At 31.8% G+C, this 22,063-nt stretch overlaps 2 protein-coding genes across 6 annotated transcripts; one reads left to right on the forward strand and one right to left on the reverse strand.

The window, feature by feature from the left end:
* The first annotated feature begins 1,146 nt into the window (after positions 1-1,146).
* LOC103493754 (probable WRKY transcription factor 40) lies at positions 1,147-4,698 on the forward strand. 2 transcript variants are annotated; one of them, XM_008454635.3, is made up of 5 exons: positions 1,147-1,371; positions 1,482-1,550; positions 2,058-2,396; positions 3,308-3,424; positions 4,186-4,698. In XM_008454635.3, the coding sequence occupies exons 1-5, from the start codon at positions 1,288-1,290 to the stop codon at positions 4,549-4,551; spliced, it is 975 nt and encodes a 324-aa protein (XP_008452857.2). In that variant the 5' UTR covers positions 1,147-1,287; the 3' UTR covers positions 4,552-4,698. The 2 variants fall into 2 exon arrangements, with proteins under 2 accessions (XP_008452857.2, XP_008452856.2); XM_008454634.3 differs by having other exon boundaries at positions 1,157-1,371; positions 1,479-1,550.
* A 3,584-nt stretch (positions 4,699-8,282) lies between these two features.
* LOC103493903 (formin-like protein 18) lies at positions 8,283-17,961 on the reverse strand. 4 transcript variants are annotated; one of them, XM_051087810.1, is made up of 17 exons: positions 17,319-17,959; positions 15,962-16,662; positions 15,240-15,461; positions 13,082-15,111; positions 12,876-13,005; positions 12,341-12,412; positions 12,097-12,195; positions 11,899-11,940; positions 11,557-11,637; positions 11,414-11,464; positions 11,243-11,324; positions 10,459-10,553; positions 9,679-9,750; positions 9,469-9,585; positions 9,300-9,368; positions 9,151-9,217; positions 8,283-8,983 (listed from the first exon to the last, which is right to left on the reverse strand). In XM_051087810.1, exons 1-17 carry the CDS (start codon positions 17,389-17,391, stop codon positions 8,811-8,813), a joined length of 4,176 nt encoding a protein of 1,391 aa, XP_050943767.1. In that variant the 5' UTR covers positions 17,392-17,959; the 3' UTR covers positions 8,283-8,810. The 4 variants fall into 4 exon arrangements, 1 of the variants encoding a protein (XP_050943767.1); XR_007822565.1 differs by lacking the exons at positions 8,283-8,983; positions 9,151-9,217; positions 9,300-9,368 and having other exon boundaries at positions 9,508-9,585; positions 10,464-10,553; positions 17,319-17,960; XR_007822566.1 differs by lacking the exons at positions 8,283-8,983; positions 9,151-9,217; positions 9,300-9,368; positions 9,469-9,585 and having other exon boundaries at positions 9,701-9,750; positions 11,243-11,328; positions 17,319-17,960.
* Between the last annotated feature and the right edge of the window lie 4,102 nt (positions 17,962-22,063).

The following is a 22,063-nucleotide window of genomic DNA, read 5'->3' on the forward strand; positions in this document are numbered from 1 at the left end:
AAGTTTTCAATAACCAAATATATATAAAATCTCAAAGTTTGAGGAGTAAACAAACATGAAATAAAATACTATATATTAAAATATGTTTTCAAAATTTATAAATAATTCTTTTATAAAAAAATGTATGCATTTGAAAATAGTTTGATAATAGATTACCACGATATAAACTTGGAGTGAGTCAAGGGTGAGCATGATATCCTAAAAAACCGAGTAAACCGACCAAAACGACCTAATCAGAGATGGAATGTCGAAGAAAAGGAGAAGTTAGGTCGGTGTAAGTTTAGGGAAAATTCAAACCAATAATATTTTTAAAAAACTTCAAAGGTTTAAACCGATCGATGATCATTTGCACTTCTTCGTAACTAGGTTGGTTTAATTTGAACATTTACTAAACCAATCATAAACAATTTCGTGTTAGAGCTTGATCGAAACATCAATTCAAACCAACCAAATCTCACCTTGCTCTAACCACCTCCTATAACAGAAACAAAAAAAAAAAAAAAAAAAAGAAACAAACATATATGATTTATTTTTCAAATAAATATATATAAATACAAATAGAAAACGAGACATACCTACTAAATGTAGAAAATCAATCTCAAAATTTTCAAAAAACATGACGAATTATTGAACACCAATGTTTCCAATCCAACATTTCCTTAAAAGTCAGACTAATTAACTAAAACAAATAAAATTAATTAAAGAACCAAAATTATTAATTTGAACTCAAAAAACAAAACAAAAAAAAAAGAACAAAAACATAAGTAAGCAATCACAAACAAATTGTCATAATTCCCATTCAAAATAAAAAAAATAATGGGGGAGCAAAAAAGTCATTTCATTTTCAAAAGCGTGTGGGACCCTCACACACTCAAGTCAACCGTTCCACTTTACTTTCAAAGTCAACATAACCACAAAACAAAGTTTTTTTTTAAAAAAAAAAAAAAAAAAGAGGAAGTGTGATGTAAATAATGAAAATTAAAGGGGTGGACTAAGAAAAGAATTCCAAAACCGACTTCTTCCAGAATCATGGGACCCACTCAACCCCACAGGCCCTCTTTTGCAAATTCATCTTTTTTTCTTTTTTTCTTTTTTTCCATTCCTTTTTCTCCCTTTATATATAAGTCTTCTTCCTTCTATCACTCATTTTTCTGCAAAATAATTCTTCTTCTTCTTCTTCCCTTCTTCTTCTTCTTCTTCGCAAAAATACCTTCAATTTTTCTTCTAACTCTTCTTTACATGCAACAATAATAATAACAAAAAAAAAAAAAAAATCTGAAATTACTAATGATGGATATTTTTTTGGACCTTAATGTGGATCCTAATTCTTCTTATGCTAATTCTACTATGGATGAGGCTCATCATTCTTCAGTAAGTTGATTTTTATTTGGTTATTTTTTTTTCTCTCTGTTTTTCATGGTGAATTTTGGATATGATTTAATTTTGTTATTAATTATTTTTTTTTTATTTTTGTGAAGCAGAAAAGAGATCAATTTGATGGAGAAATCTATGGTGTTCAAGAAAAACTCTCACTGAGCTTGTCAAATAAGGTAATTAACCTCATAAGTCATGTGTAAATTTTTTCTCTTTTATTAAAACATATGTGTGTGTATTTTTATATATGTATATAAAGTGTTTTAAACCCTATTGTATTGTATTGTATTGTATATATAATAGTCTTTATTTCTAGGTTGGAAGTGAATGGAGAGTGTTATATAATATATTACAGAAAAAGTACTAATGAACTAACAATAATATATACAACAAATTTTCAATTTCCTCATGGCCTTTTTTTTTAATTTGATCAAATTTTAAGACAAGTATACTACAAAATGGAAAACTTAGGTGTGTGTAGTTTGATACGATTTTTGGATTTTATATTCATGTTCGAAGATCAGTTTACCATCATTTTCCCTAAAGTCTTGAACATAGTTCAATCGATCAAAATGAAAGACATGACTGAATATAATGGTTAAATTCTCCAACATGCTGGGGATTGTTTACGCTAATCGTATAGTGGTTTAATTTCTAACGTTATGTCACTGATCGAAATGCAGGGAAGCGACTCGAGCCCGATGTTAGAACAGGAGTTGGATAGAAAAATCCAAGAGAACGGGAAGCTAAGTCAGATGTTAAGAATAATGTATGAGAAATACATTAATCTTCAGAAACAAGTGATGTATTTGTTAAGCAACCAAAAGCAAAACACAGAAATGGAAGGGGTTTGTTCAAGGAAGAGAAAGGCAGAAGGAGACCAAGAAGATTATGAGAATTTAGAAGGAATTTGCAGCACAAGAGATGAAGATTTTAACAGGTGGCTTAAGAGGCCAAGATTAAATGGAAATTCAAAGGTTTCTAAAGTTTTTGTGCAAAAAGATGCATCAGATCCAAGCTTGGTAATTTTTCTAACCCTAGTTTTTCTTTCTTTATTGCCATGTTTGTCAACTAAACCCTAATCTAGGTTTTAGAGATGGCTCATTAGAGTTTCGCCTCGAATCGAATCGTATCGTATCAATATAATGTTTTGGTTTTCTGTTTTTGAGAGATATATATAAAAGAGTTGTTCCTATTTTGGTTTCTTGGTTTTGCTTTCTCTTTTAATTTATATATCCATTTTTCTTTCAAATTTCAAGGGAAAAAAAAGAAAAAAAAAATAGTTGACTTTTTAAAGCTTGGATTTAGTAGTTTGTTTTGTTGAATAATTTGGCAAGGAGAGACTTGTACTACTAAAGATTGAGATTGGTATGTGATTTTTAAACCCCACTTCCCAATATATATATATATATACACTCCTATCTATATTCTTTGAATTAGCTAGGCAAGTTTCAAAGCTCTAAAAACCTAGGGGGAAATAGAGAATGTGTTATCAAATCGATCCTAACGAGAGATTAAATTTAAATTAGATCGTGATTATAAAGGGGCATAGCTTAATAAAGGTTAGGAAGTACATGTAATAATTTAATATTCTACGAGTTTTCTTGACATCAAAATGTAATTCGATAAAATTAGTTGAGATGTGGGTAAAAATGACCATACACTCATAGATAAAAAAAAAATTACAAACATAAGTCTGACTCATAGATGTAATTGACATGTTCTTCTTTTGAAACCAAAGGTTCAAACTTTCATATATTCTTTGCACCATGAAGAAAAAAACAAATAGATTATGACTTAATGAATGAGGTTAATGAGATTAATTAAAGATTCCCAATAATAACAATAATTTTTGAGACAGAAGCTTTAGTTTTCTTAATGAGGGTTTGATATATTGAGAAACCCTAACTAAATGATATTATTAATGAAAAAGGTTGTGAAAGATGGGTATCAATGGAGGAAGTATGGGCAAAAGGTTACAAGAGACAATCCTTCTCCAAGAGCTTACTTCAAATGCTCCTCTGCACCAAATTGTCCTGTCAAAAAGAAGGTAATACCTCCATAACTTTCAAACTATACCTAAAAGCGGTTGAGATGATATCGAATTCCACGCTCGTTTGATAATGTTTTTGTTTTTTTTGTTTTTGTTTTGTACAATGTGAAAATAAAATTATGTTTGGTAAAATCTCTTGTCCTTATTATTAAAAAATGACAATGAGGTCTTCTTTTTCTCTTAAATTATAATTAGAAATAAATAGTTTCCATGGAAATAATGAGTAGTTAATTGTAAATGCCATATTCAAAAGTTTTATTGTATATTCCTTTTAAATATTTATTGTGTGTAGTTTGTAGTAGAAAATGATGAAACAAATTAAATCAAACAAGAAACACTCATAAAATTGATTCCAATTGGTTAAAAGCTAAATTGCATATTTGATTAATGTAATTCGAGGAAAGTTAGAATTTAGTCTTTACTGTTTATAATTAGAATTAATTTCGTGTCTATTGTTTGATAAAATATTCATAAATAATTCCTGTAATATGGACTATTTTTATTTTTGACATTTACGTGAACAAAACCACTAAAAGACAAAATTTATTATTTTTTCTATGAAATATAAATATTTTATTAAATGTTTTATTTTTTGACAATTTCTCTTTGTTATCAAACTATGAAGTGGTTATGGGTTTCATCAACTCTAAAGACTTAAAACACTTATGACTAGTTATTACCATCTCAAAGGTCGATAATTTAATATCTCGACACCGACAAACAGTAAATAAAATGAACAAGTTATTTGTTTGTTTTAGGTGCAAAGAAGTTTGGAAGATCCAACAATTTTGGTGGCAACTTACGAAGGAGAACACAGCCATGCTAGCCATTTCCAAACTGAGCTTTCTTTAAGGTCAATCAATGGCGGCAAAGGCAGCGCAGTCCCGGTCTTAGCGACGATCAAGCCGTCATGTGCCACCGTGACCCTCGATTTGATCCACGAAGACGGGCTGTTTAAGAGTCCGAAAGATTACGCGTCATCGGAGTCGGCCGAGGCAGCGGTTTGGCAGGAGTTTTTGGTACAACAAATGGCCTCTTCTTTAAAGAAGGATCCTGAATTTGCTGGCATTGTTGCTGGTGCCATTTCAGGCAAAGTTTTGGGAAACCAAACAAACAGAGAATAAACCCTAAAATCAAAACCCTAAAAAACCCTAAAAGGCTTTGTGTTCTACATTTTCTTTAATTTCTTTTAAAGTACAATCTCTAGATTTTTGTGAATATTTGTTTGTTTGGATAATTAGAGACAACTTTAATTGGCTGGGTTACATAAATCATGTGTTAATCTAATTAAGTGCTCTACTACTCAAATTAATTAATTACCAAAGATTTAAAGGACACAGTTTCAGTTAATTAATCAATAAAAAGACCAATTTTCCTTAATTTCAATTTTCTTTTGTCAAAATTTAATAAATTAACAACCATTTATTTGTAAATTAAAGTGATAATTTTGTTATAATAAATCTAACTTTTCTCTTTTCTTAATTCAACATCATCGAGCAGTGGAAATTCCTAGTATACTTTATATAGACTTAGGTTATCTTTATCAATTTGTTAGTATGTTTTTTCAAATGTTCATAAAAAGGAATAAGAAAATAGTGTAGATGCTAAAATGAGAATGGATAGGGTGTGACTTTAAGGATACAACTTTAACTAAAAATACTTTTGTAACAAATACTATTTAATTAAGTGTTTTTCTAGCTAGCTAGGTCCATATCTGGCCTTTAAAATTTTGTGAATGTTCTTCCAAATCTTTACCCTAAAAAAACAAAATCAAGTTTTTACTTTATACTAACAAAACTTAATTTTCAAAATTCAAAATGAAAAACTAAACGATTTTCGATAATTGTGTTCTTAGAATTTTCTAAATCAATCTCGAATATTAAATTCTAAAAATTGCATCCTAATAAACTAAGAAGAATATGTCAAAATAAAAACATAATAATTAAAGTTTGAAATTTGAAATTTGGTATATATTATTATTGATAAGGAGAGAAATGACTGAGTTTAAAAACCTAGGATTTATGTGGTTAATGTAGAAAAATTTTGTCCATATTAACAAGACCATATCTATTTGATTCAAACCTTTCACATAAAAAAAAATCCTAATAATTCTCCAAATTCATTTTAGTTTCTTCCCAAAAGAATTCAAAGAAAACGACTCGATGATAAATTTTAGAGATATGAAAAAGAATTAAGACTATAATTTTTTTCTTCTATTCCAAAGTCTTGTGTTAAATATGAAAACTATTCAAGCTATATATACAAAATAGGTTGAAAAATATTTCTCAATTTAGTTCGTGGACGTTGATTGGTAACTAATTTAGTTCGTAAACTTTCAAGTTGTTACACAATTTAATCTTTATATTCTAAGACATGTAGCCATTTAGTTTCTTATCGTGAAAAATGATCTAATAAAAAAAAATTTGTGTCCATTTTTTAGGCGTAAGAGACGACGTAGTATGTCTTTATAATTCATGAACGAAATTTAATTCTTTAGTGGTTTTCAAACTTTTTTTGAATTATTAGTATTAGTTTTCAAGGATGGAACTAAATTGTTACAAAATGAAAAAAAATATGTTGATTAAGTTAACTGTTATGAAGTTCAATTCCATTGTGGTTTAAAAACTATTTTTGAATTATTAATAACATTTTTTCAAAGGATGGAATTAAATCGTTAAGAAATGAAAAATATATTAGTTAAGTTATTATTATTTATTAAAGTTTAAAAACTAAACTATTACAAAATTGAAAATGGAAAGATTAAATCGTTAACAAATAAAACTTTAGCAAGAAGATGTGAAATTCAAACCACTCAATCATTTGTTGTATTGTTTTACCAAAGTCTTTAAGACTTAAATTCACCGCTAAATTGAGATAAATTCAATTATAATTGGCATGATTTTTCTCTATACAAATCAAAGGTTCGATCGTTCATGTGTTAAACTCAATCATTTATTCGGTTTGATTTTAAAAGTTTCACAAATGCCCCCTTATATTGATTTTAAAATTTTAAACTCTAATTCCTTTGATCCAACCTCACGAACCGAGGCACTTTAAGGTCGGTAAGAAATACCTAATTTGAATATAGCTCAATTAGTAAAAGAACTATATAAAAATGCCTAAGAATTAAACACTTTCGGTCAATGATACCAAAATTTCAAACCTCTCTGTTACTACAAGAGTGTTGTACTATAAAATTTGTAAAATACGTTCCATACAGGATCCATATAAAGTTTAATTCAACCAAACTATAAAGACTAAAATCAAAACTTTATTTTTAAAATTACATCAAATCAAATAAACGAATCTCTTTCGCTCTTACACAGTTGAAGATCAAGAAGGACTCGAGTTCATTGAGGTATCAAATCTCTTCGGATCAAAATGGTTGAGACATGCATTTATCGACAGAGCTAACCACAATAAAGATATTAGGTTGGTTTTCTCTCTTCTAAAGTTGAAGAAGGACTCGAGTCCGTAGATATCAAAATCTCCAAACATGGATCGAGAGAGTTAATGCACTAGGGTTTGTGTGGAATAATAATGAAAAGGAAAAAGAGAAGAAAACAAAAGAAAAAGAGAAGTATGGAAAGTGGAAGAAATAATGGGAAAAGAAAAAGCGTCCGCAAAAGTTGACTGAAGAGAAAACAATTAATGAATTAGGATACACAATACATAAACTTGTCGTGCGTGAAAAGGAGTTTGGAGTTTTGTGAATCTATCAATTTGAATTCAAAGGTTATTTGGGATTAATAATTGTTTGAATTTCAATGCTCATTGACTTCTATTTTTCTTTGATTATTTTCCTCTCTACTTCTTCTTTTCCCATGCTTTCTAACCCTAATAATATCTACGTTAAAATATCATTTTTTTTCCCATACTTTGAAATTTTTTTCAATTTTAATCTTCATAACTTTAACAAATCCTAAATTATAATGATTTTCATTGGAAAAAAAACACAATATATAAATATATTTCTAAAAAATAGTGAAAATGTTTATAATAGACTAGTAGTAGAAACTAAATTTAAGATTTATTAAAAGTTTATAGAATAAAGTTGAATATTTGAAAGTACACTAACATAAATTGAATGTACTGAAGAGCTATGGGAAGATACCCTTGCACAAACTGGCTTATGGAGCAGCAAATCTAAACTTTTTTCAAATTGTAACTGTAGTTCCATAGCTTTAAACATCTCTGTTTTTGTTTAAAAGGGCTTATCTCTAGCTCTTCTCCTTACTTCTTGTACTGAATTGTTCTTATTTATTAATGAAGCGGGAGTGATGAGGGTGCTAAGGGGGTGTCCACCTAGTGGAGATGTCCAGTGCACCCAACTGACCTATTGTATCTTTTTTTAAATTGAATGTAAGAACTAAAATGATATTTAATATATGTTATTATTCTCTTACATGCCCACTTTTTTTTTTTTTTTTTTTTTGTCTTTTCTATCTAAAATCTTTGTCAATCATAGACACATTTTATCTTTCATCATGAAAAATAATATAAATATTATTCCTAGTCAACCATTACATGTAACGTGTAATTTTCTTTCTCTTTTTCTTAGAAAAAACAGTTGCATTTTTAGACTTAAAAGTATGGTTGTTTTTAGTTATAGGGGTATGTAATGTGTGTTGATTAGTACACCATATTCCTTTCTTGAAAGAACTAAAAAGATTGATTAGATATTTGTGAATCACGAATACACTATCCAAAATGACATGTCTAACAATAAAAAAGAACCATTACCATTATCATAATAACATGTACAATAATTACATACATGACCCCTACCACAATACAAATGCCTCCCAACTCCATAACAATTTTGTTATTTTTTAAGGAAAAAAAAAAGAAAGAATTGGAGGGGAAAGAATGTAATTATATTAGAACATGAACAAAACTACTATTACATATATGATATATTTTACACCAAAATTCTGATCTAACCAAGAAAGTCCCATCATTTGAGTGCTTCTGCCTCAAACACATGACGACTTCCTTAAACTTCACCAAAAAAATATCTACCTCTATAGTAACTCATTACATAAACAATGACAGCAACAATGGCTGATGAGTTTCACACTCCTATTAGGCTATTAATTATTTAATTTCTTCTTCTGTTGTTAAGAAATATTACAAAAGTTTGGTAGAAGACTTGCTGGTTTTTAGTTTCATCCCAGCACTGGCTACTTATTCTACATCCCGTGCCTCTGAAACGTTCTTCTATCCAAGATGAGCGACATTGACGCTGGTGTTATTCGATCGTGCATGATCAATTGGTTATGGGTTACTTTGGTCACAACGTATTATCAGCTTATGGAGGATAACTTAGTAATGTTGCAGGAATGTTTGTTAGAACACTGCAGATTGTTTTGACGTTGCTACGCTAGAATTGAGTCTGCATTAAGATTCCCGACTCCTTTTTTGCGGTACCCAGTTTCAACTTCTCCCTTTCTGCGGCTTCTTTCTGTGCTTTCTTCTTTTCATATTCAAGCTGCTTACAGTTTTCTTCATGCGCTCGCACAAACATCCTCACAAAATTGAACAGTGTAGAAACAACTGATTCCAAACAATAATGCTTCGGATTTCAGCAACAGATTATATGGATAATAGCAATAATATTCATTTCGATTCAAAGTTGTTCGAGAATAGTGGCATGTATTGGAAAGTTTTATTTCTTGATTGGGGCAAAGAAAGGGATACGGTTAAGCAGTATTAGCAAATACCTTGCTCAAAAGGGCAACGTGCAGGATCTTCGCCGAAATAAAGAGCCAGTGCATCGGCATTTCTACCCTGAAAATTCCCATAGTTGGAGAATCTATAATGCTGCTTTCAGGATGTATAATAAAATCGAAGGAAAGAGTATCAAACATACCACATTAGAATAAAGAGAGGCAAGAGACCTCACTTCTGCCTCGGCATGAGAAAGGAAGCCTTTTAAAGTCTGAAGATTAATTGTAAGATCGGGTAAACTACCATGTCTTAAACAAACTAATTTAGAACTTTACAAAAATAAAACTACGATTCATTAAATGTTACAGTACCCGGCAAAAAGTTTCAGAAATGGGTCCATCATTCTCCGAATTAGCCAATTCCTGAACAACCTTCTCAAGCCCTTTGCTTATGGCTTGCATTTCTTCTGCCAAGTATTTCAGTTGTATCTGCATCATAACAAAACGATAAACTTTACCTACAAAATAGCAATGGAAATTGGTCACAACCGCACAGAAATTAAACAATTGAAGAAGTTATACCTTCGTAGAAGCTTCCAAACTCACAAGGTCCTTTGGAAAATCTAGAAGTTCTGGCAGCTTTTCAGCAAGAACCTGCAATCAATCAGGTAGATATCTCACAAATTAACATATACATGTATAAAATATGCCACAGAAGTTCAGTCCTCATCAACGTAGTCTTAAAAGTGGCTTTAACAGCATGGAACCTTCATTTTTATTCTTCCCTCCCTTTTCGGCAAGCAAAAAAGAAAAAGGAGGAGTATTAGCATTCTACAAATGCCAACTGTCGACTCATCAATTTCTGAATATAAAAGTGGAAACATTAACAATCTAGCATATTAAATTTTCTTCCTCTCAAATAATAAAACTAATCTCAGTGGGATGACATATTTTTATAAACTGGCAGGTTATACCGAATCTTAAGGATATCGTTGTCCATTTGATCAATTCAGTAAGTCCACTCCACCAGCCATTTAGATTTTGTGCGTGTGCATGTGAGTGCATGTCCAATGCTACCTTTATATTCTAATAGTCAGATTACTATCGATCTTTGTTGCTATATAAGAAGTTGAGGTGTTCTGTTCTTTATCAGAAAATGGATTGTGGTCCATGCTGCAGAACTATCAAGAAATTATAGCAATGACATGAAAATTATAGCAAACCATTGGTACTAAATGCAGGTGGGACGGGAGTTTACTTCAATAGAAGGATGTTTTTACTCAAATATAATACAAAAAATACCGAAATACACCGAGTGCAAGCCAGTAAAATTATTTGATAAGCAAAATAGGAGAAGTCTACCTTACATAGATAGTGCATGAGGGTCATCTTATTGTTTCTGGCTCGCGTATCAGTGAGTTTAAGGAGACTATCAAGCCGAAATCCAATAGCGGAACCTATATGAACAATAGAAAGAACTCATAAGTCTTGGTGACACCATTCAGAAGTTCTAATAGTAAAACAGAAACAAAACACATGTCATAGCATGAATAAAAATTGTCAGTGGACAATTATAAAGGAGAAAAGAGTAAGAACCAGTAAACACTTGTACTACTTTAAAGTTATAAGTTTTTCAATTTAACGTATCTAGTGCCTTATGCATGGCATCACTAAAAAAGTTGGTTTATAAGTAGAGTTCTATCTGGATCTAGAACCATTTGTATGTATATATGTGTGTGTATAATCAATAATGCTTTTATTGGGCTTCTCGGGATGTGAATTATTCTTTGGATTCTTTGGAGGGAGCGGAATGATTGTGTGTTTAGAGGGCTGAAGAAGGATGCTAATGATGCTTGGTTGCTTGTTCAATATTACATTTCCCTATGGGCTTTGATTTCGTAGACCTTTTGTAACTATTTTATAGATTCTAATTCGTATAGTTGAAGCTCCTTTCTTTAGGAGGACTCCTTTCTTCTGGGTTTTTTTTTTTTTCTTTTTTTGGGTATGCAAATGAAACTAATGATGATGATGATGATGATATAAAGATTAGTACAAGTTAAATGACTTAGGATTCAAAAGTTGCAATTAAACTAGAGCTATGAAAATAATGTACAGACATAAACGCGTTAAGGGAAAAGACTTTCACCTCTAGCCGTTCCATGGTTCAAAGCATTACCCAATGAAAGGATAGTTTGCATTACCCTTTTCAACTTTACCGAACTTCTGATCTGACTAGCACATGGAGAAAAGGGTTTAAAATGTGAAAATGTTCAAACAGTGCACCTAAATTAAGGGAATTTAAAAGAATATCATTTACCTCTTCAGATGCCGCATTAATAGTATTCAGACTATTTCTAAGGTCAGAGGCCTAGAAAGTGAAAATAGTGAAATTGGTGACAGGTAGTATAAAAAAGGAAAGAGGAAAAAGGAATGGAAGAATTAAATAGGTTGTCCCTTCACCTGCAATCGGAATTGTATCTTGAAAGAAAATACCCTTAGCTTGGACTCTACTCGTGGGACTTTCATTAATTCTAAAAAGAACTGTTGGGGAAGAAGACAGAAGCAGGTTAAATTTTTTGTAGCAAACAGATTCTCTAAATAACAAGAAAACTAAAGCATATAATTATATAAAAGAAGGGACTCAGATGCTAAAATAGGATTTTTCCCAAGCCATGGTTCAAACGAGAACATGGGATTGAGGATTGAATTGCATGATAAGTTGGCCTATAATCTTCATAAAAAATAAATAAGAAAGGAGCAAGCTGGAAGGAGAGAGAATGAAAGAGAAATGTATTAACACACTTGTTCACATTTTCCCAAGTTGTCCTTATCCCCATTGTAACCCTGAATGTAAAAGCAAAAAATTCAATGTCAGAGAAGGTTTCAAACAAAATTAAGGCAGACGTTAAAGCCGACCACAAAGAATTAGTGCAAACTAAAGGAAATGCAATATGATTCAGGCCACTGAATGTAAGCAGTTGCACAGAAGGAAAGAAGCACCTTTAGTAATTCCATTTCTTCCTTTGTTGGACAAAACTTGATTAGGTTGTCAACCTGATCCACATCTAATGCCGATTCATCCAGTGCAAGGACCGAACACTGAGAATGGTAATACCAAAACAGATCATCAGGAACATTGTAATGTGTCACATTTTCAACGAACTGATCGAGATGTTTAGTATCCCGTTCATAATTGTTCGAAACAATCGGTTTGGCTTCAAAAAAAGGCAAATCGATCACTCACCATCATGTCAGGCAAAGGAATTTTAACTTTAGAAAGCATAATTTCACAATTATAGGCCCGTCGAAGTTCAATCTGCCAGAACAAGTAGAAACATGAAATATAAATTGAGTTCGATGAGAAAATATATCACAATGTATCAAAGACACCATGTGTTAGCCACAACTTTCATATTAAAGTTAGTCATCTTTAAATACAAAACTCTGATTCTAAAAAGTAGTTCCAAGATAAAAATTATAAGTTCAACTGTTCAATATTGCAACAAATAAACTAACCAACTTAAAATTGTCCCAGGCTGATGAGATACTCAACCATGGGTAGATGTAATTATATTCATATAAACTTAGAGAAGAGTCTATGCTATGCTTCAGTTGATACTTAAACGTAGGGTGGTACGAAAATTAAGAAATACTATTTTCTTTCACTAACAGACAGTCAATACGATTGAGCTTCTTAGATGGCTAAAATTATGTCAAAACTGACTCGATTCTTCATTCAAAAGAAATAAATGTGACAATAAGTTTATTTCTTTGATTACCAAATGAACTTTATCTGATTTTGGCCCTGAGGCTCGGCGATTTGAATTACAACCCGAACCTCCAGAGTCTGAATTTGGTGCAGCTGCAGAGAAAAGACTTTCAAGTTCGGACATGTCAAACTCCGGAGCTCTATCACATATAAATTAACTAAATTAACAGAAGGAAATTTATAACATATAAGAGAACTAATATATATGATACGTACTTGGAAGCTTCATCGGTCTTTTGAGTCTCTGCCCATAAGCTTCCTTGCATGGCCCTCGTTAACTTTAGCCAGTGATAAGGCTTTAAATTGGATCTTTTAGGTTGAGACTGGTTTTTGGAGTTCAAACGTCCAAGGCCACGTGCCTTAGCATTGAATAGAGCACTGGAAGGTGGTCCAGGAACAGAAGGTATGTTGCTGTTATTATTGCCAACGTGAGACTGTGAGGAAGTACCATTGACATTTGAGAGTTTATTACCACTGAGACCTGGAGGAGGGGGTGCAGGTGGAGCATGTGTTGCAGAACCTTTCATTGAGAAACCTGGAGGAGGTGGAGCAGGTGGAGCTGACGTTGCAACACCTGGACATAAGGTGGGTCCAGAATTTGCTAAAGGTGGTGGAGGAGGAGGAGGGGGGCCAGAGACATGTGTCAAGTTAACGGTTGTTGCAACATTTGCTGCAAGACTAGGAAGGGGTGGCGGGGGCGGCACTGAAGATACAGTATTAGAACCTAGAGATGAATGTAATGGGGGAGGTGGGGGAGGTGGAGGGCCAGATGCCTTCATCAAGGTCCTAACTACTGTGGCAAAATCTTGTGGTGCAAGACTTGAAGGAGGTGGTGGCGGTGGTGGTGGAGCTGGGGGAACATGCATGAATGTCTTCGTAGAGTCCTTCCATGAAGGAGGTAGAGGTGGAGGTTGGGGCGGAGGCACTGATGTTGGCGAGACAACACTAGTGCCCAAGTTAGGGCTACAACATGGAGGAGGAGGAGGAGGAGGAGGAGGAGGAGGGGGAGAGACACTCGTCAAGTTGTTTATAGGTGACTCTGAAGAAACTAGATGATCATCAGACGAAGAAAATTGAGGAACGGTTTGAGTTGTTTCCTTGCTAGAAGATAACAGTTGTGTCGCAGAAGGCGGTTGTGGTGAGGATGGGGAAATCGAACCATTCGTCCTACTAGAAGGTGGAGATGTTGCTAAAGCTGAAGGTGAATCAAAATGGGGGAGGGGAGGAGGAGGAGGAGTGGAAACGGAATTTAATTCTTTTGTACAAGAAGATGGAGATGATCTTAACAAAGGAGAGGAAGATGATCTTGAAGCTTCGCTATCATTGAGAGAGGGTGAGGATTTCCCAATATAAGAGGTAGAAGTTGGTTGTAATGAAGATGGTGATAATTGACTTCTCACGTGTGATGCGGTTTGGGTCTGTTGAGAAACTAAAGATTTAATAGGTTTCAAAGAAAGTTGGTGAAGGGACAATGGATCAGGAATGGTTGAAGTTGATGCGGTGGTAGAAGAATTTTCTAATGTAGATCTTGGCTCTAATACTAGAGGGAGAGGAGAAATAGGAAGCTTACTACGTTGAATATCTTTAGGTGAATCTAGAGCAGTTGTACTCAACCGAGCAGATGATGGTGAAGATGTTGTCCCTGAATGTATAAGTTCTTTACCACTAAAATCGGAATGATCATGTAATAAAGCTGTAATGCCAAGAGCTGAGGGTGCACTGTGATATCTCAGTATAGGGCGAGGCGAACCTTGCACAGAATTACGGAAGGAGACTGGCGTAGACAATGGCAGTTGAGGTATTCGTTGAGTGATTATTTTAGACTGAGGTGGTAGTTGGAGAGCATCCTGCAATTCTGAGGGTTCAATCTTTGATATCACTGGACTTGCAGCTTTAGATGATTCGGAAGAAGGCTTAGAATGCTTTGTCTGTATCTTCAATCGAGGACTTCTAATATTTTCTTCAGATGTCTCTGATTCCAAGATTAGTTTTTCAAGAGACAAGTCAAGCAATTGCCTTTTGTCTAAAGAGCCAGAACTAAGCAGTTTCTCTTGAAGCAAATTTGAAGCTGTTATTTTCTGAAGCACGTTAAGAGCTGCATCTGCCTTTGGGCTTAGCCAGTCCACATTGCTAAAGATCTCTTGAACTCTAGCAAAGGCTTCAATTGGAAGACCATCTTTCTCTTCAATATTTGGCAATTCAATTGAAATAAGTGAAGCGGAAGAATCCATCTCTGAGAAAAGAACCTTCATCCAAACACGCAACTTATTTATTCTCGAGAAGATAAACACAATTGAAAAAAGAAAAAAGAAAAATTGAAGAAAGAGTGCAACGGAGAAAAAGGGGTTGAAAAGAAAACAGTAATTGAACATACCTCTGCTCTGAAATCCTTTGGAAATTGATCCTTTGCATGCCATAAAATATCAATGTCATCACGGTTAAGCATCAAAATATTTGACCTTATAAATGCTGTGTTAAACATAACTCGGAACATCATCTCCTCCCTTTCCAGATCATTGTCCAAACTTATACATTCAAGAACAACATCACCTTGGATATGGCAATGGATATCAATTTTAACTAGTTCACAATCTACCTGTAACAAAGTGTGAAAGAATTAAAAAAAAAACAGTCAGCTCCTACAAGGTGGCAACAATACACATCAAAAGATCTTGCAGGCTTCCTCCAATGACAAAACCAGGAATGATTCCTTGAGAAGTAAAATCCTATGTCTTCTCTTACCATTTAAGTTTCACAGTTGGCATTTACTTCAATGAAGCCTAGTTATATGATCCCAGCTACATTAAAACTATAAAACGTTTTTTAAAAGAGAGAGAGAGAACAGAACATAAAAACAGAATCTCGTTGTTCAAAATTTTCCGACCTAACCCATACGGATGAACAACATATAACTAAAGAGAAGAGAAGTTTATAGAAATACCAATACCAATCAGCAGAAATTAATAAGCCTTGGCATCGAAAAGACTTGATGAACAGAGAAAACAAAACAATTCCCAACAGACACGAACAATCAATAAGTATAGAGAACAAGAAAAGGGCAATTATCCTCTATTTAAAAGGGAAAACAGCGGTCACCTGCTTATACTGACGAACAAGTTTACTCTTTTTGGGGGTTGAGAATAATACTTTGGAAGTTCGATCAGCAGCCATAAACGGATCCTGTCCATATATCCTAAATATTGGGCGGCAACCACCCTCCCCATCCATATTAGGAATAAATCTAATAATTATGCAGTCTAGAGTAAGGGCTCTGTCAAGCGGAGGCCATTCTGAGCCCACATTTCTTCTTGATACATATTGAAGATACCTCAACTGTGAAGGCAATGGATTAAGAGGTGACATCAACTGCAAAAGTTCCCGTGGTGCTTGCTTGTAAATCATATCCAAAGTTTTCTGCTCCCCAGCATACTGCTTCCTGTAAATCAGAAGAGCGGCCAACATGAAAGCCAAGACTGGCCACCCCCCTCTTTCACAGTGCATCAAAAGTACATTCTGTTGCCCAAGTGAAAGCCAGCTTTCACTGGATCTTAAGAAGTGGTGGATCATCTCCATAGTGAGTAAAGGGCAGCCTTCATATTGTCTAGGATAGTCCATGACAGTCATATCATATACAGATAATATATTAGTAATGAGGCTATGATGCTCCCCTTCTCGGAAATTGAACACCATGAATGAAGCGTCGGTCAAACTCTCACGAAGTTGTCCCACAATCCCTCCAATATAGACCTTGTATTCGTCTTCTTCCAACACCTCCGTTGTAAAGCAGCAGTCGAAAACTGCACATACATTCACTGGTTTATCCAACTTTCCAATCATCTACAATCAAGCAAAACTACACGTGCATTCACAAGTTTGAGAGGAAAAGATTTAAAAACTTGAAATATTCATTCAATACTCACAATTTGACGCACAGAATGTTTTGGGGAGTTAAGGTCTGAATTTGCAGTATCTTTAAGGGGGAAAACTTGAACATACACAATCCAAGGTAAGAAAAAGAATGCAGATACAATAAAAGAGTTAATGCGTGATAATGACTGTAAATTTAAAGGAAGGAGGATAACTTGGGGTCTAGCTTTGAAAGGAAACAATAGAATCCACAATAGCAAGTTCTACGAAATTTCAGCAAAGGGGTTCATCTTATAACTTTCAAACAGGGACAACTCAATGATTATAAAGGCCCACAAAAACAACAGCTAGAGTAACTTTTAGTAACAAATTTTCCTATAAAATACCATAATGTAACTCGGTATTCAGTTTAGTCCAAAACCATAACAATTTTCAGAACTAATAGCCCCTTCACCATGCAAGATATATTGGGAAAACAAAAATAAAGAATGATTGGCAAACAATCATTGTAAAATCCACACTCCCGTTTTACTTTCAAACCACAAATATCAAACTTCAATCAACAGTTAACCTAAGTAGGACATACCATAAACCCTTTCGGATATCTCTAAAAGCCCGTCGGGTGGCTTCCGATAAAAGAATTTGCGAAATAAAGCCATTGAGAAATTGGGGTTGAGATCCAAATAAACAGAAAACGAAGTTGTTAAGAATCAAATCCCCAATTAGAAGCCGCATTACGAAAATACATTGCAGGTAATTTCACCCACACGGATCACCAAATTCCTGAAGACGAACGATCAATTGCAGAAGGGCATGATTGTGTATGGCAGAGAGTGTAAATTCCGGAACCACAAAATGGAAATAAATTTTTGATTGCCCTTGAAGGAAACACTTTCGTTGTTGCCGTCACGTTTACACTTGAGGGTTCATGGTGAAGAAAAAGAATAAAAGATTGATTGACTTAGCTTTCAATCAATTCAAGCTCCAATGTCCGAAAGAACCAGAAGAAATTGAGGGGAAAAAAGGGAACAAAAATGGAAATGAGTTTTGGGGGTTTAGAGAGAAAGTGGTGGAATATTCCAAGAAATTTGATTAAGGAAGAAATTAAAAAAAAAAAAAATACTTTAAACAAAGAAGAATTGGATATGGCGGTTGTTAATGGAAGATCTGAGCTTTGTCTTTATCTATCTCCTCTTTGTGTCTCTCTTGAATCTTTTTTCTTTTCTCTTTCCAGAAAGATTTGCGTTAATTTAATATTTCTTTTTCTCTTTTCTTCCGACAGTTAATCAATGTTATTTGTTAATCACGATGATGTTTTTCTTTTTCCTTTTTTCTTTTTTATTTTTGTTCTATCATATTTCTTCGATTTTCTATCTTCATATTTTTTTAATAGCATTTAAAAAATAGCAAAAGAAATATTATGATAATTAAACCTATATAGCTCTATTTTCTAAATTATAAAAATATTAAATTTTAAAAACAAATAATTTTTAATGACCCTCGGATAATTGTTTGATACATCTAATTACCTATCATATCATATTTGCAATAGGTAAAAAAAATATGTATTATGAACGGTTTTTTTTTTAATTTTTTGTCATCCAATATTTTAATTTATTTTGTTATTTTTAAAAAAAAATCCAATAAAAAATCTAATTTACCAAAATTGATTTTTATTAGAATTGATCAAAATAATTATAATGACTTTTTAAATATTATAATAAGATTTTAAGAAAAATGATATTTTTACTTTTTTTTTTAATTGTTTTGGCCTCAAAATTTAAATACGAAGAAAAAAAAAGGTTTTCTTTTGTTCTTTGCGTGAAATATTAAAACAAAATGATGGAAAGTTGGATGAGATCTGTACTTGTTCAGCTTTTGACACGTGCGTTCCTTAATCTTCATGCACATTAAAGTATTTATTGTATTTGAGACAAAAATATGTGGTGTATTTAATAAAGGCTTAAATTATCTCAATCAACTCTTAAATTCTAGACTTATGTTGGCCGTTTTGTAACATTTAAATTATATACACCATTCTCATTTAATTGATCCTAGATTTTGTGGACATTTATTTTAAATAAACAAAATGTTTTAAATATATTTTAAATAGATAAAATGTTGAAAATAGTTATAAATATTTATGATATGTAGATAGTAAAATTTTATTATATTTGTAAATATTTTGATTTATTTTTATTGTATTTGAAAACAATTTATATTGTGTTATATGTATTTTCGGTGTTTTTAATTAAAAAATTATAGTCAAGTTTTGAAGACTAGAAAATAAAAAATAGTAATTTTGTGGTACTCTGATTTACTTATCATAGTTTGTATATTTTATAGGTAATAATTGAATCGCTAAATAAAATTTAAACGGCTCTTTTAATTTTATTATTCTTTACTTTGTCGTCTATTTTCATGAATGTTTTAACATATCAAACCAAATTTTGAAGGAAAAAAGAAAAGAGAGAGACAACGAGTTTTAAAACAAATGTTTTCTAAATTTATTCAAACAAATGGACTTTTTCTACTCGAAAAAGTAAAACGAACAAAATAAAAGGCTCTTTTAGTAACTATTTCATTTTTTTGTTTTTAAAATTAAGTTTGTTTTCTCTCGATTTATGATTTAGTTAGATACAAAAATTGTATTATTAGCAAAATTTAAAAACACAAAAACAATTGAAAGGAAAAATATATTAAAAAACTTTTTGCCACGTAACAATCCGTGATTGAAATTCTAGTGGAATTAAAAAAAGAATAAGTGTAATTTTGAGTATACAAAAGTTTTTAAGAGGTTGTTGTAAAAGATGACTTAATTGAACATGTGTTACAAATTACATATCGTATCAATATCGTGTAGTGTTACTATGTTAGATAAGGATGTTCCTTCCATCGATAAATAAGTAACCCAACTCAGTACCATTTAAGTAATGATTATTTTTTAGTTATCATTTGTTGTTGTTTAAAAAATAAAATCAACAATCAATCAACCAATAAGTGACAATCTTCACAGTTGCTTCGACCATTTTCGTGATGGGTGAAACGTTTATAATATATTCGAACGTGGTGGAATACTGTAATGTGACTTAAGCCAAAATATTAATTCTTAAATATTTTTTAAAATTTGAGTCATAATATTAGTTTTTAAATATTTTTTAAAATTTGAGTCATTCAACGTAACATTGTTGTTTTGATTAAACCATTTGAATACAAATCTCTACTTTAATATAAATTCATAAATACAGCATGAAACTTTTTATGAACAAGTTGTAATGTAAGGCTCGAACCTTCAGTATCAAAATAGTATATGTTTGATGTCAACTAAGTTATATTTATTTTAACGACAATATAAGAAAGCCTACGCTAAATTTACAAAGAAGTTTAGAAAAAAAAGTAGTTAACAAACACATTAAAATAAATTATCTTTCAATTTATTTTATACAATAATTTCGTTCACTGAACTTTAATTCCTATCTTTTATCAAAGAATTACCCAATTTAAGAATAAATCAAACGTCATATTTATTTTAAATGTAATATTATTATTAATGTGGTCCAATTATATTATATGTTATTCATCTTTTTTCAACTTAATTATAAATAGAATTCTAGAGATTGATCCTCTCAGTTTATTCTTTCTATCAAATAATCTTTAAATCTTAAAGAAAGGCGAGTGAAAAAAACATAATTCTTCAAGAAAGTTACCATGGATCAAAATATATTGTTATTTATCTAAATTTAATTTGAAAAATTATCTAATTTAAAAATCTCGACACTTATCGTTATATATAACGTTAGAATTTTATAGTATAATCATGAAATTAAAGTTTACAACACGTCACGAAGAGTGTGAGCAAATAAAAATATTCGATTCTCGAAAACTTTTGCATAATATAATGCATCGACATAACCTAAATACGACTGAGTATGATTAAAAAACATGACATTCATTTTTCCATCTTGACATTTAACCTACTCGATAAATACAAAACTTGAATATAATTAGGACGAAATTGAGATAGACTTGGATAATCTTTGTTTTATATAACTAAAATTGTTAATTGATGTGTATTTGTATTATACGACCGTTACTATGTGTTAGGGAGTAATGCCACGTGAAGAAATCGACACGTCAACCAAAAATAATGCCAACTCATCCGTTAGCTGTTTGCCACGTAATATTCAAGAAACTTCTTTGTTTTATTCAGAAAGAAGAACAACACAAAACTAGTAAATTGTGCCACGTGATACTTTTCATCCGTCAGATGTGCGCCACGTCAGAAGAAACCTCATTCTGTTTGGATATTAGTTAATGGATATTAATCAAACCAGTTAATTGTGGCCATTTTTATTTCTAGTATTATTTGTGCATTTATTATTATTCCTCTTTTTTTTTTTTTTGAGAAATATCGTATTATTCTTTATTAATATTTTCCTAAATTAAAGGGGTTTTCTGAATAAATGGTAAAATTATAATTCAATATTCAATTATGAAAATAAGTTAAAGCGATTAAGAAAAATGTCCCGTACAGTGAAGTCTACAACTATCGAAAACATGAAACAATGTCTATTACTGTGCTTAGTAATCATAGATACATGTCGACGGTTCTGATCATCCCACACCATAATCCACCGTGTATTTGTTACTTTTTCTATAAATAAAGAGTTTTGATGGATAGAGACAATGTGGTCCACTACGTGCTTAGTCACTTTTCATATAAATATAGTGTTTTTATGAATTTGTAAAGACACACCAAAATTGAGGGAGATTCAAATAAGTCGGAGAAAGTGGATAAATTTGATATTTTGATTTTTCCTAATTTTTAAATTTTCTTATTTATTTGTATATTATATTATGTTATTTTAATGTTATATTTTGTCGATTTTCGTATTTCAGTTGTGCCTCGTTTTTACAATAGAAGCTATGTTGTATGCATTTTTTGAACTAAATATATTATTAGACTAAAAAAATAAAAGCTGAGTCGTGTAGAAGTGTGTTTGCGATATGTTCGTTTTGGTTTGATTCCAATTTGATTTATATAGTTTTCAAATGCTCAAGATTGTTTATAGTTTTCTTTTGTTATGTATGTGTTTAAATCATCTGTAAATTACATTTAACCAACAAATTTTAGATGTTTCCTTTTACTTTGTTTAGTATAACAATTAGGATATAAGATCTACCCCTACCTCAAAGGATCGAGATTATACCAATATACCATAGAGTTAAACTCACACTAACAACATCTATGTTTTTGTTACTTAAGCTCAAACTTGAATGCACTCAACGAAAAATACAGCACATAATATGTCAACTTACGTTAGTGAAAAT

This window comes from Cucumis melo, chromosome 7 (assembly GCF_025177605.1).
Source record: "Cucumis melo cultivar AY chromosome 7, USDA_Cmelo_AY_1.0, whole genome shotgun sequence".
In the NCBI taxonomy this organism is placed as follows: Eukaryota; Viridiplantae; Streptophyta; class Magnoliopsida; order Cucurbitales; family Cucurbitaceae; genus Cucumis; species Cucumis melo.

Bases quoted from the DNA above. Each gene is read 5' to 3' on its own strand.
- LOC103493754 (XM_008454634.3), top strand. From the start codon at position 1,288: ATGATGGATATTTTTTTGGACCTTAATGTGGATCCTAATTCTTCTTAT. The intron at 1,372-1,478 runs GTAAGTTGATTT...ATTTTTGTGAAG, and splicing joins ATGAGGCTCATCATTCTTCA to CAGAAAAGAGATCAATTTGA. The intron at 2,397-3,307 runs GTAATTTTTCTA...TTAATGAAAAAG, and splicing joins ATGCATCAGATCCAAGCTTG to GTTGTGAAAGATGGGTATCA.
- LOC103493903 (XM_051087810.1), bottom strand. From the start codon at position 17,391: ATGGCTTTATTTCGCAAATTCTTTTATCGGAAGCCACCCGACGGGCTT. The intron at 11,465-11,556 runs GTGAAGGGACAA...TTCACTTTCTAG, and splicing joins AGATACAATTCCGATTGCAG to GCCTCTGACCTTAGAAATAG. The intron at 10,554-11,242 runs GTGAAAGTCTTT...TTGTTCATATAG, and splicing joins GAACCATGGAACGGCTAGAG to GTTCCGCTATTGGATTTCGG.